At 41.0% G+C, this 14462-nt stretch overlaps 1 protein-coding gene across 2 annotated transcripts; it reads right to left on the reverse strand.

Moving 5' to 3' along the window:
- Window positions 1-5413: 5413 nt before the first annotated feature.
- On the reverse strand, window positions 5414-14211 carry TEDC2 (tubulin epsilon and delta complex 2). 2 transcript variants are annotated; one of them, XM_053472182.1, is made up of 11 exons: window positions 14178-14211; window positions 13676-13747; window positions 13018-13116; window positions 12658-12713; window positions 11091-11583; window positions 10359-10412; window positions 9163-9241; window positions 7901-8021; window positions 6919-7017; window positions 5952-6142; window positions 5414-5620 (listed from the first exon to the last, which is right to left on the reverse strand). In XM_053472182.1, exons 2-11 carry the CDS (start codon window positions 13699-13701, stop codon window positions 5480-5482), a joined length of 1359 nt encoding a protein of 452 aa, XP_053328157.1. In that variant the 5' UTR covers window positions 13702-13747; window positions 14178-14211; the 3' UTR covers window positions 5414-5479. The 2 variants fall into 2 exon arrangements, with proteins under 2 accessions (XP_053328157.1, XP_053328156.1); XM_053472181.1 differs by having other exon boundaries at window positions 14113-14207.
- Between the last annotated feature and the right edge of the window lie 251 nt (window positions 14212-14462).

Here is a 14462-nt window from a genome sequence, read left to right on the forward strand (position 1 = left end):
GGAAATGAAGGCTGGGATATTTATTTTCCCAGATGGGACCATAAATTGAATTTATACATCTAAAGCTAGATGTGGATTCGAGGTACGTCTAACCACAAATGGAATGTCTCATCGTCCTTTTGTAGAATTATGTTCCACATCCAACAGCTGAAGACCCATAGGTGGTCCGTATCCTAGTTAGGGGGTAGCTCAAGGCAGGTCAAGCCTTTTCATTCCAGTTGTTTTCAGGAAACAGTATAGAATGTACAACCAAAAGGGATTCCTGAAAGGCAGACTTATCTTGGAAAAAAAGAAATATTTTGGATTTATTAAAATCAGTCCTTTCCAGAAGAGACACCTGCGGTATAAAAAAAACCAGAATAAACCAAATGCTAGTTTGTTCCACGCGTCTCTTTGAATAAGTCAGTGACATCTGGAATTGCCACACTCCTTATCACCATAGACAGAACACAAAGGAAAGAGACGGATTTCAGCTCGTGTGTTGCAGAGAATGGCAGATGATTGGCAGCATAGCAGAAAACGAGGATATCAGATGAGAAGATGCAGGATTCATTTCCTATCCTATTTATTTCTCTCTTGTCACTCTGTGTCATCACCCAGAACACGTTCAGTTCCGTAGGCTGTATTTATACAACAGAAAAATAATGTGTGTTCGCTATAGCCTGCTCTGTGGAACCTCTGGCCCTCCTGTGGATGTGGACTCCAACTCCCATAATGTTCAATGGCCAACAATCCAGCCAAATTTGATTATCATACGTTAAGAAAATTAGATATTTTGTTACCCACTCATTGCTTGTCACTTACTCCCCGATTTTCCTTTATACACAAGGATGAGGGTCTCCAAAGGTCCCATGGAAGTCTATCATGAAAAGACGAAGAATTGTCCACCGGTACAGACTTCTCTTCTACAATTAAAAAAGCCGGTCTGCCTAAACGTGATAAAGAAAGTGTGAGAAGCATCCGTCATGCTTTGCTATTTTCTTGTGAACAGGGTGAGCAGCGCTCTGCAGCAGAGGTGGCAAAATGTCTCGCGGCGAAGGACCAGCAATTCTATCATAAGCAGGCTGTCGAAGTGATAATTAAGGATCTTCTACTTAATTAGGTATGCGTTAATCAATTAAAAACTGTCATATATACGGCATGAGAGTAGGATCCGGAAACACTGAGAAAAATGATTCATAGACCCCCACCCTCCAAAGTATCTGGCTGCTTCTCCGAAGGTTGAAGATTTATTTTTTTGTGGTGACAACAGTCACGATACATTACCCTTAATGCAGATCAGTGATTGTTACTGTAACGATCACAGGGGCATTAATCATAAGCCGCACAGGTTAATACATGGCTTCTCTAGCAGAGCGTGGCCTTCTTATGGGCCTCAGCATATTCGCTCTTGCCCCCCCCTTTAATGTAAATTACAGCTGATCCGTCACATATTAAAGTTCTATACATAACCACCCAATAGTCCCTCTTCAAGAGGAACAGTCTCTATTTGGGACTCAAATCCACCCGTCCTTCTTTTCTATGAGCTCGGAATGTTTGCTGCAGGGATCTAAAGCCCTATAAGTTACAATAATGTGTATAGAAACAGCAGATAATGTGTTGCATTCGGAAAAGAAAATAGCTCATTCTTTTATATAACGGTCAGATAAAACTTTCATTACAGCTCCGCCCATGGCCATGCCTATAACCACACCCACAAAAACAAAATGACCCCTCTTTGGCCCTTTGGAATGCGAGATGCGTGTGGGCAGTCCCGCTGACATCACTGGGCGTTCCTGGTCCAGGGAACACAGCATTCTTGGAGGGGGAGCGGGGCATCCCACAACACAATTAACCCCGTAGTAACCTGGAGAAGCTGCGTTTCACCTGGAGTCTCTGGGCAAAACCTGGAGAGTTCCCATGTATGATGGCTAGCATTGATTTTTGGTGGCCTACAGTATGTTGGCTACGGCTGATGTTATAGATGTAGATGCTAAAGCACAGATACAAATAATGCATAGAAGACACCTAGCCATGGTCAGTTAATGCTTTCTATATGGGGTATGGTAAATTAACACTGCTTTTTAAACAGCAGGAAATAGCCAGCTTACTTATCTGGGCTAATTTCCCTTTAAATGTCGCGCAGAACACATTTAGCTGTAAGGCAGCTAGCAGCACAACGACCCATCTACTGAGAATCCGATCTCTCAATTCCATTACTCAATTAATGTGTGTTATTCTCTAATGAAATATTCATTCAGTGCGGGGATGTGCTGCCTCGTCAAGCTGAGAAGAGGTTAACAGATCACCGCTAAATTATCCGCTGAAGATGGCATTTCTGAGATAAATGTTAGCACCTCGCCCTCCTCCCCGGGCTCCTTCACACACAGCGACAGCCGTATTCTTCTGCCGGTGACTCAGACCGGTTACTCTGCATATGGTGGGTGTTGCAGAGATTGCAAACCTTCACGTGGGAAGAATCCTGGGTCCTTCTCTGCTGCTGGCGGAGGGTAGAAGGCTGCATTAATGCTTTATTAAAGACTAGCCATCCACAGGACTGCCGGCACGATCACGACTCCTCGGCGAAAACCGCTGGTCATGCGGGAAAATTAAATGGACACATTATTTAATTTCTATAAGCTTGGTAACCAGTGACAGATTGTTACAGACTACAAATCCCACAGTATTCTTATCTGCTGCCTAGAATAGAAAAAAAGCCAAGAGAAATCTGTTCTATAGACTGGGTCATTTCAAATGGACTTAAATATATTGCCACAGGATGCTTTGATGTACAAAAGTATGATTTTTGCTCATCACCGGTTTCACTCTTTCTAATAATAGGTTACACGGTTTCCTGCAGAAATGCCCCCTTTCATTGGTGCCATGGAGCCGTAGCGATGATGGAATAGAGACACTTTGCTTGCGGGGGCTTCTTGCGGAATGGGCTGGTAGAGAGAAACTGTTTCCAGGCAGGATAGAGATAAGAGGGCAGCGCACCATGCAGGGGCCGTGCCTCGCTAAGGAACGATAAGCTTTATCTAGACACAAGAGACATCCGCAGTCACTCGGTGCAGATGGTTTGCTACCTTTTATATTAGTGTAATCTTCAGTAATTCATCCATCACTTAACATCAAATAAAAATGTCCCTATTTAGGACAGCCAGCCTCGCCTTAGGACCCTAGTCCCATTCTCCTCCCCTGATGCCCCTCTCTCCTCCCCTGATGCCCCTCTTTTCTAGGAGCTCAGAATGTTTGATGGGGATGAGGGTTCTACAGTCCTAAAAGTTACAAGAATGAGTACAGAAGAAAGGTTTTTGTACAGGGGCATACCTAGAGTATTTGGCACCCGGGGCGGATCCTGTATGTGGCAACCCCCCCCCCACACACACACTTTAAAACTACCTGGCCAAAACTAAATATGACCCCCCACACACACACCATAAAAAAATCTAACACTTTTATTTAAAGTAAGTAACACACCAAAATAGGACAAAACAATTAAATAACAATATATATATATATATATATATATATATATATATATATATATATAAAATTGTTAACAGCAATCACATTCCTATCATGCCCAGATTCCAGGAGGCACTCGCAGACTTGTAATGATAGGAGTATGATTGCCCTATCTACCCCTTCTCACTCCCTTCTCCCTATCTACCCCTCCTAAGTTTGTAATGTATTTTTTTTTTGACAGCTGATATTGAAATGGGATTTTTTACAAAACAGACTATATTCCTTTCTTTTGCTTTCATCTTTTATTCTTAGAAGGGGCATTTCCCTGATATATATTGCACTTGTGCTTTTCTTAATCTCATGGGATTGTTACCATGTAACCTCTTGTCTCCAGCAGCTCTCTTTTTGTTGATCTTCTTTCCTTGTGACGTCCGCCGAGAAGCTCCCTCGTTAGCTTGTTTTCCTTTCAACTAACAAAGGGATGGATACCCTCATCATACCAGCAAAGGAACTACCAGGCCACTCAATCAGGCCTCTTGCTGGAAAGAAAGGTCTATTCCCAGGGAACTGGCATCTTCCTACACGAGTAACTCAAAGCTAGATTTGAGTAGAAGCAGAGAGTACGGGCTTACTGGAAGAGACAATAGAAACAAGAGGCAACATTGATCTTTCCAGGGACCTATCGAAAAAGGTTGCAATACAACGTGTAGAATTATGTTATTATATCTGTCACTTTCCTAGATCCTACATTTTACCGTTCCATACATCTACATCGCTGATTGCTGTTGACTGGCTTAAGCAGCCTTTGTAAGGGTGGAGCTACGAAAAGGGAGAATAATTATTTATGCAGGTTCTGACACCTTTTGCTACACATCTCATCTTCCCTAAATTAAAAGAATCTGTGGCAGTAAAACATATCTCCAAAACATTTATACTTAAAGACCATCATTTTCTAGGAAGTTTTATTAAATTAAATCAGTTAGTTATGCTAAAAAGGGTGAGGAAGATAGCTCCCGATTAAATGTGCAGATAACTGAAGATAAGTATTTAATGTTGCCTCCTCAACATATTAACATATAGTCCTATATCATACGCAAAGAGGATATAAATGGCCACAGGAAGGTCATCCACAGAAATAAAATCATCTTTATTCATTTACTTGGTGTTCTCAGAATCAGAATCACATACAGATTATTTTTTTTAATATTATATTATATATATATATGCCTCACACCAGGCAAAAAGGATAAAGACCCAAAAATATTATTTGTGGTTTAGATGGTTGCAGTGATCTTGATTTCTTTCCCCAAGTACACAGGATATACACAGTGGAACTTGTATTCAACTAAAAAATAATTCTTTACATGCAGCTTTCACAAATGTGTATCAGTACATTAAAACCACCCATATGATTTGCTAGTTAAAAGTCTAAAATTGGCGATATTTGTAAATAAAGAATACCATTCTAGAATTGCATTGCTTACTTGTTGAAGCACCGGCTTCGGACCCTTACCGGCAACCATAAAATTTCACAGAATACCGTCCCATCACAGCTTGTGACCTGCAGACTCCTGCAGGTCTGTCGAATGTCCCTGATCAATCATATCGCTGGATAAACACAAGGAACTGTGATAGCTCTAGACTAACGGAACAAGATGTTAACAGACCATTAAGATTTTAAAATAAAAGGCATATTTTATTGACTACTCCCGGCAACCTGGTGATTTTATTGGCTACATGGAAAGACTGGTTTAAGCTGGATATAAGAAAGAAAAGAACAATTTCAATCTCCAAATATAATTAATCCCCGATGATATTCTTCATTTAAGAACAGGCTTCATAGAGGTTTATGAACCGGAGCTGAAGACTGGATACATATGGCTTGGCAATCGGGTTGTAGCATTGGTTTCTTTCATTATCAACTTCCCTTGGCCTGACTCAACCAAATAGAATAACAAGCCCGACATAACGCTCACAGCATGTTTTATTCTCTCTTATGTTTTTGCTCTGTGGGATGCGTGTCTGGTGTTAGTCAGTTGTCCTCATGTACCAGCACCGGGAAAGTCTCTCCTCCCTCACAAAGCAACGTGTAGATGGATCTGTAGAGCAGCCAGAAGTCTGGGGCGCTGTGACATTGTGACTCCAACTCAGACAGCAGCTCTTTATTCAGCACCTGGGAGAGAGAGAGAAAAAACCAGATTCAGACATATTATTTACAGAGCTAGAGAAGACCTACAGCAATTAAATGTTATTATTGTGAACAATGGAAACACATCTGCGCTAGAACTGGAAGGGAGTCATTGATGGAAAAAAAAACATAATAGTTGCATGAAAAAAAAAAAATGTAAGAGTTAAAAAGGGTTACAAAAGAGGTAAACATGTAATTGGGTTCACAATAGGTGAAAAAAATAGCATTATAACGTTGGCCTTCAACGAGCTGGCACTTGCGAAACCCCTGGGTTCATCAATGACATTCCAGGCATGATGAGGATCTCCGAGTGTACCTTTTGTAAATAGATCTTCTGCTTTAACTCGGACACCCGCAGCTTGACGCGCATCAGCTCGGAGAGCTCGCTCGGGTGGCTGTACACCAGTACCGCGGGGGCCTTGCTCGGTAGGATCGGGCAGGTTCTTGGCACGATAAAGCTGGTAGCGGTGGGATGTCCCTCTTCCCAAGCTGAGAATTCCTGAGCAGCTGTGAAAGACAGGTAAGGTAGATATGATGAGAAGACAGAGGAGATCACTCTGAATAAAGAGCTGGGTGGAGGTATCAGATACAAGAGATACATGAGAGGTTCAACAATGATCGATTCTTCAACACATACGTTGGATAATCACTGCAATATGAAAAATGCCTGAAAATCTGAAGCACTAGACAGCAACACACGGAGAGCTTTCGATCAGAAACGTGATCCAGTGCCCAACGATTTTCAAGTCAGTACCATCATGGTAAAATAATAACATCTCCAATACACACGACAGCGCAGACGTAGCTTTTCATAGCGGACTGGTTTCATCGGGTCCTTTTAGGCTGGTTGTAATTATTTCTGCTCTAACTACAAAGCCGGGCTATTCTGGTGAGTACTTGTCTGTACAGCTGCTTGAGCATTTAAATCTGCTCTGAATATCTAGTCCACCCTTAGGTAAATGTGACACTGAATTCATTACTTTGTACAAGAGCTGTGAAGGAACATGCTAACATCTAAACGTATATGGCACATTTTCACTTTCTCTCGTGGCTGGATCAGCATCATAATGCTAAAATACGACGAAATTATTTGTGGCTGTCTCCTCATCATTCTGATAAGATTAGCCACGTATCCCCTGGCAATACCATCTCAATAACGAGACTTCCAAACAGACTGTAAACCAGGTAGAGCCAATGTTTTCTTCTCCACCTCTTACACGTAGGTTGCCTAGACCTATACGCTCGAAATTTTTGTTTTTATGTTTTGTACTCCATCATATTACCAAGTTTCAGGGGCTGCAAAGCCGAAATGTGTTGGGACAACTCTTCCTGCAAAGCCTTATAGACCATCAACAAGCGATACTCCTGCCACTCCATGTCGCCTGCAACATGACAGAAAAGCATCAGTTGGTGGTAAAGTCAATCAAACTGTAAAAGTATGAAACATGATGGCTAATTCTGCTGATGGATTATTGACTTTTTTGCCCTAAAAACATTAGGGCTACATATGGGACTGGATATAAGCTGTATCGGGCCTTGACTGCGATTACATTGAGACATTTCATAGATGCTAGGGGGATGTAATCTCAGTGACAGATGCAGTCCGTTAGAAACAATAGGGGAAAAATCTTTTGAGGTGTGATGGCCTTTTACTTAGTCAAGAGACTTGTAAGATATTTTTTCTCATCATAAACGTCCCCTTTAAAATAAACATTTCAGTTTAAGAAGGATCTGAATCTCCGCACGTGAGACGGTATTAAAGCAAATGTGCCAACGAGTGATTCAAACTGCTGCGCTGAGGCCTTGGCAGACGGCACTGGAGGTGGGATACACCGGATGAGTCAGACGGCTTCTGTCTGCGCTAAACCCTGGATCTACTACACAAATCCGATACGATGCAGGATGAAAATCCACTAAGTGCAAGTAGAGAGTGGTCATGGTGACTACAAGTGGCACACTGAATTGAGAATCAGCTAGATGTTTATTTCAAGAGGATACCGTGTTCCACAGCTGCTACTTTTAACACATTCGCTGTGTGCGATGCCGAGCATCAGAAGAGGTGATATATTCTCCAGCGGCGAAAGAAAGTCTCATTATAACCAACCTTTTTCAAACTGACTCATCTAACAAAAACAAGATTGTTCCTAACTAGACAAGGACATGCCGATTAGGGCTTAGAAGCACAGTTTATAGAGGTTATAACCGCATGGTTACAATATTGTGGATTCTCTGCAGGGTTCTAGGCTGCCATTGTATTCTTCTTACCTGTCCCATGCCAGTGTTTGGCCCCATCGATGCTATGCTTTATACATTCTACGTCGCTCTCCAGCTGCGCGATACCTTCTTCTAATTCAGAGAGGCTCATTGATGGGCAACCCGGGACAAACTTCCAGGTGGTTAAGGATTTTTTTTTTTTTTTTATTAAAGTCACATTGCTCCCAAATGGCACACGTTCTGCTCCCCGACTGCCAATGCCAGTGGAATGCAGGGGTCTTCTCTCTACAGATGGCAGCCAAGTCTTACACTGCAATCCCCGATGAGAAAAAACACGGCTTTTTTTGAAAAGCCCCAATACTACAAATACCGGTAAAATCGGTCATCATAACATCTGGCACAGTGTTTAGGGAAATACGTACCTCAGTGAAAAAGAACAGACTTAATCACTGTTTCCCTCCTTGTTCAATCATACATCAATTTGTACCTTGATAATTGATTTTAAAATCTAGTAGTCAAGCATTCGTTAACCCTGTACAGAATCCCATACAAAAGGTTGAACGTCCACAATTATATACGGATCATCACATGCCTATACACGTGTACGCGTAATTGCTAACATCTGGAGTCTACACTGCTACGGGAATAACATTATTATTCACAATGAATATTTATGTAAATATTAATAGTAACGTGAGCCAAGAATAGGAAGAGAATAAGCCTCATTTACATATCAACTAGAAAATGATGCATCCACTGATATGGATAAGCAATAACTCCATAGATTTACAAAGTACCATATTACTCCATGGCGGTCCCTGGGCATAAATATGCAGATTACGAGATAGGCAAGAATAAGATGTGGATAAAATTCCGCTCTGCCTACCTCTTTCCAAACCTGTCCCCCTTTCACTACATCCTCCCAATTTCAGCCAACAAAGGTTTTTTTTAAATGGATTTTTATTGCAGCTGGGATTCCAGTTATCCAGGTGCCTTGCAGTATTTGCGATGTTAATCTGTGGCCCTGGAAGTAAATACCAAAATGGAAATAAAAACTAATGTCTACATCTTTGTGGAAGGGGCAAGTATCTAAAAGATTCTTATGAGGTTGGCTTGTTGATAATGCTTGAATTTATATTCTCGTTTCAAAACAACAGATATAAGCAGTAGAGTATAGATCAGTCTATGATCCAGCCCACTGACGGGAGAAGGGGTCCAACAAGAAGCTCTTTCCATTCCCGTTGTTCTGGTCTACACTGCCTCTTGTCTTTCTTGCACACACACATTTACATTACATTTTACGCCAAGGATACAGTTGTTTGGAGTTTCTGTATAAATGTAGGTTGAGGAAACGGACGTTGTCTCTGAATGTCATAGTACTTCTCCCACAGTCTGTATGAAGACAACAAAACGGTTAAGTGATCTCTTGCTTTGTCCAATAGGTACTGTCAATAAAGAAGGGATTGCAGTAATTGAAGTCTAGCTTCTGAGTTATTTTATTTTACGTCTCTGCCTTGTTTATGGAAACTGTCCGGGAGTCTATTTTTTGCCAACGTTGGATCAAAGCAGGAGTGGGATCCTTGGCTTTCCGGAGACTTGTTCAGCAGAAGGTGAGTGTGCCTAATAGTCTATATGACCGTACCCACAGGAAGGTTGCCTCCTAAATCTTCTGGAGAGGTGTTCAGCCTCACATATCTCCTGCCATATGATATAGCGATATTTACCACCAGTCAGCAAGACCCCGTGTACACGCATGGAAAACACTCCTATTTATTTAAATGGGAGTGCTTGCCTGCCACTGATTGGGTGTACCACGCAGCCAGTCAGTGTAACAATCAGACCACGAGAATTTTTTTTAACAATTCATATGAAAGTACGTTAATATACTTTTTTGTTAGGTTGATAGAGACATTACACAGTCCCTTTAAGTCTTATTTTCTTAATTGTATACTACAATAGAAACAGCACTTCTGCATTGAGGTTAACATTACGCCGCGTCAATTTTTTAGGAAGGCAGCTAAACAAAAGAAAACATCAGACAAAAGCTACGGAGAAAAGATTGTACAGGAGTATAAAACAGTCTGCACACGGAGCTGTAGTCTCTCCGTGTAATACAATCAACCATAAGGTCAGCAAACAATGTATTCTTCATTGATGCTAGCAACCTACGATCAGGGCTGAAGGAATATAGAAGCACTGCATCTTTCCAGTTTTTCATGTTGTATTTTGGGTAAAAATGCCCATTATTTTGCACAAGTATAAATATTTTTCATGATCTGCTGCGGAAGTCCCTGCGCGCCTAGGCACTTCTTAATCCACGTTAACTATTTGTTACACGTTCTATAGATCGTTCTTTGGAGCAGCTATTTTAAAATGCAATGAAAATATATTTTAATGTATTTTCTGTTTCACCGACGTTACATAGTTCTTTGGCTGGCAGTTCCACTTGAAGTTCTTTTTACTCAAAGGCATCAACTGTGTGTATTGCATATGAGATTTTTGCGCTTACCTGCTATTTGTTGTGTACAATTGTCGATACTTGGCCGGCAGCTTTAGCGTGTGTCTGCATAAAAACAAATGTTCAATTAAGGTTAGAAAAAGACCACACTTTTTAAATATTTCAGTAATAAACTATAACCGAACCATACAACTATTGGGTCCACGTTATTATGAGGATCAAGAACGCTTAGATCAGTGGGACCTAGATTTATATACTAATTCATGGGATGAGATGAACATTTCCAGCTCACTGACTTCAACATTTTTTTCTTGCAAGACGGATCAGCGTGGTCTACATCTGAGTCAGGGAAATAACTTTCATTAAATCTCATTATGCATTACCCAGGACAACTTGCCCTTTACTGTCACTGAAAGCTTTTCCAGGGATAATTATGATTAGAGATCTATGTACAGAAGGCAGTCAAAGGGATTACTTTTAAAAGAAAGAAGTAGAAAAACAGAATGTTGCAGAATCTTGTAATACCTTTTTTATTGGACTAACAGTATTTAAAATAATAGACGAGCTTTCGGGAGTCCTCCCTTTGTCAAGGAAACTCAAGTTATCAGCTAGTAGTTACAAAGGGAGCCTTGCCTGTATGTGTGCAGGAAATAGACAATCCTGTGTAGGAGCCATACGATCTATCAGTGTGAAAAAAGGGCAAAAAGCTGAGAAAGAAGCATAGGTACCCGTCTGTGTCTTGTAAGAACAGGCATTTTTTTAAATTAGTTATCCCTGTCTTACCCTTTTTGTTTCAATGTAAAATGCTGGGGTTCTCGCACTTCTGGAGCCTCCACAGATGGCTGGGTAGAAGTATTTCTGTCTGGTCTTCTGTCCTCTCTGTCTGCGCCGCTAGAATCGCCTCTGGGCTCTGGATCCCCAGCATTGCCCCTTTGCGCCCTTTCTGAGGTCAGCTGCCCTGCAAGTGTTAATTGCGTCCTGTAGTTTGATGTCCCTTTCTCAGATACTGGCAACCTCCTCTTTTCTGGATTAGTCCTATATGGCGGATTTAAATGGTACTTTGCTGACTTTGTTCCTGGATGCAAACTTTTGGCCAGTGGTTTCAGCGACTTTTCTGTGGTGGGCGGACGGGGTAGTTCCGGCTTTGTCTTCGATGGAGGTCCGGACCCTGAAGCTCCTGGTTTGCTGCTTGCACGTACTTTCAGAGCTTTCTCCAGGGCTTTGTTGAGCATCTCTACCTCCTGGATCTCCTTGACTGATGGCTGTGCCTGCAAAGCTACAAAGTACAATACCAAGGGATCAGAAAGCCGCGGAATTCATATTTAGGCAACTGACATTGTAGTCTCACAAGTTGTGTATCATTATCTTGCAGGCTATAATTAATTTGATAAAGAAACCCCAGTTTTGTTGCATTACCATTATATTAATAAAATATTGCCAATGAGGTGTTGACAATTTAGCACAGGCCAGTACATCTCACAATCTAAGACTTGTTTTCTTTCTTTCTTTATTTTTCTGATGCTACAAAATATGCATTTACTGATAATTATGCTTCCCTCTAGGTAGAGCTACCGTAAAGTTAGAGACGGCATGATGAAAGATTTACCAGTTGCACTACACAGAGCCCTTAAGCACAAATTCTGTAGTCAAAGAAAGGACATTAATTTAAGTTACGTTCCCCATGCAGCTGATCTTCAGAAGGTAAGAGTTCTATTCGAACATGAATAGATGTATTGACTGGGGTACATTGGCATGAGATTTGCCACGGCGATATGTGTGCTACAGCACAAGGAATACATTACAGAAATTGGTTTGAGGCAGATAAAAGCACATTTAGTCGGAAATCTCTCATACTTGAGAGGAAAAACACGAACCAGTGGAAGACGACGGAACATCACAGTCACAGCACAGAGGCAAAAGACAAAGACGGGCGAGAAAGAATTAGCATACATTAACTTGCATTATTGGAGTTGTCTGGAAGACGAGCTCAGTTCTAAAGGCGCCTCACAATTGTGGCTTAATATCATGAAATACTGCTGGAATAGAACAAGCTTCAATTGCCTATCTTAGCAGGCATGATATCCCGCTGATCTGTTTAATGATACCCAATCTCCCATACAGTGTAGTAAAAAGCAAGGTTTTATGTCTAGATTTAAAAACGGAAACATTATTAACCCATCGCTGTGCTCCTCTAAGATTAAGAAAATGTTGGGTGGCAGCATATGCAGCTCCATCTGACTATGAATTTATTAGTTAATTAGATATTATTTGTATCTTTTATTTATATAGGACCGACTATTTACACAGTGCTTCATACACTTCTATTGGCCTGTAGAAGAAATTAACATACCCTGTGACCTACTAGCTTCACCATCTTGCTTCACATCCTCATGCTCATCTATTTTCCTGTGGGAAGAAAAACATCAACAGATGTCTCCTATAAATATATAGACTGAATATATAATGTACAAATGTTATTGTGTAACTCACATCCTTACAGCATTTCCTTGCAGCAGGAATCTTTCAGGACTTACATATTTAACCCTATTTCAGCATAAACCATACACCAATACACACAAGGATTGATACTTACAACAAGTCAGCTCAGCCATATAAAATATTACTATTAAGCTTCATTTGTACTTCTATCCCCTGCGCATGAAAAGAAAACGTATGCCATCCATGTACCAGTTAGTGGCCAGTGTCTTACCAGTCCCTGAGGACACGGTGAAACTGTCTGATTTCTTGTTCTAAATGTTTCTCCTCTTCCTTGCATTTCTGAAGTGCCCCGTTCAACAACGACAGCAGCCTGTGTGAAGAAAGAACATTATTACATAAAATACACCATACGCTTCTTTTCTCTACCGTAAGCTTATGACAATGTGACATCACACAGTCATGTTTTCCCACGGACTTGTGACCCAGTTGGGGTCCCTGTCAACTATTCATCATCGGTCTGTCTTGTTATTAGAATCTGGGGTATGGGCACGTTTTTGGTGAGAACACTGCACTTTGTTAAGCTCTGGAGTAGATTTGGGGTTTCTATGACTTAACGAATACCTTTATAAGACATTATATTAATTTTGAAAGCATTTGCATTGTGTGAAACCTGCAATACTTCATCATCATATATATTCTGGGATTTTCTACATCATCTAGAAACGTCTTTGGTTTTTAAAGACAAGTAAACGTTGTCCATTAAAATAACATGACATGGATCAGAAATCCAGCGCAGACGGTGTTAATGTTGTACATTATGTTACGACTGGAAATTTCCTGGTTTTACATGAAAACAACAAAGTGACGCGAAACTTTTGAACTATGGTGTATATCATATTTTACAAAACAACCGACTGTATAACATGTACCTGTGAGCACGATCCGCAGACAACATGGTGCAATGTTATCCCACCAAAGGCCATCAACACTGGATTTTTCACCTAAAAAGGCAAGAAAGAGGATTAAAACGTTTAATTCTAAGTATTTAATAACATTATACCTGACAATGCAAGGCTTAGAACACCAATTCAATTGGTTGAAAAGTTATGGCAGTCATCATGATGAAGAAAGTACTTTGAATATGGTTTCCTGCAGTGAACAAAGAGTTAAGATCGGTGAGAAGCTGAAAGGTGATCAGTGTTCCGTTGGATTAATAGCTGAGCCAGGCCATAAACCTATTAACAGCCATCGGTAGTAAAAATAAATACATGAAATCAATGAGGCGGGAAATTAGCCATTGCGGGGTTGCTACGCTCCTCGAGTCTCTATTGTTCTGTTAAGACATAAAAGCCGAGAAATGCAATACCAGTGCATTGATCGCCAAGTGACAACCGGGAACGGTGTGCTGTCAGCCCGGGAAGCCGCACTCACATGGGAAGCAGGAAGCGCGGCTGCTATCAGCCCTGGCAACAGTTGCCACGCGGAAGACTCCTGGAGTTTCCCCGCTCACGCGATTGGCTACGACTGTTTGAAACTTTTTTCTTGAAATAACTTTATCTACAAGCTATATTAGTGCACATGTCCGCTATCGATTGGACCACCAAGGTGTTTCTATAGAGGAAATATTTTAGATATATGTAAAGACTTCAAAGCTATCTTATTAAGGAGCCTGGGAATGAGAGTGCTTTGCATAGGTGGGCTTAATATTTATTTATC

This window comes from Spea bombifrons, chromosome 7 (assembly GCF_027358695.1).
Source record: "Spea bombifrons isolate aSpeBom1 chromosome 7, aSpeBom1.2.pri, whole genome shotgun sequence".
Lineage (NCBI taxonomy): Eukaryota > Metazoa > Chordata > Amphibia > Anura > Pelobatidae > Spea > Spea bombifrons.

Coding starts and splice junctions, on each gene's coding strand:
- TEDC2 (XM_053472182.1), bottom strand. CDS start 13,701: ATGTTGTCTGCGGATCGTGCTCACAG. Junction 12,714..13,017: donor CACCGTGTCCTCAGGGACTG/GTAAGACACTGG, acceptor TTCTTCCCACAG/GAAAATAGATGAGCATGAGG. Junction 9,242..10,358: donor TTGTACACAACAAATAGCAG/GTAAGCGCAAAA, acceptor GTCTTCATACAG/ACTGTGGGAGAAGTACTATG.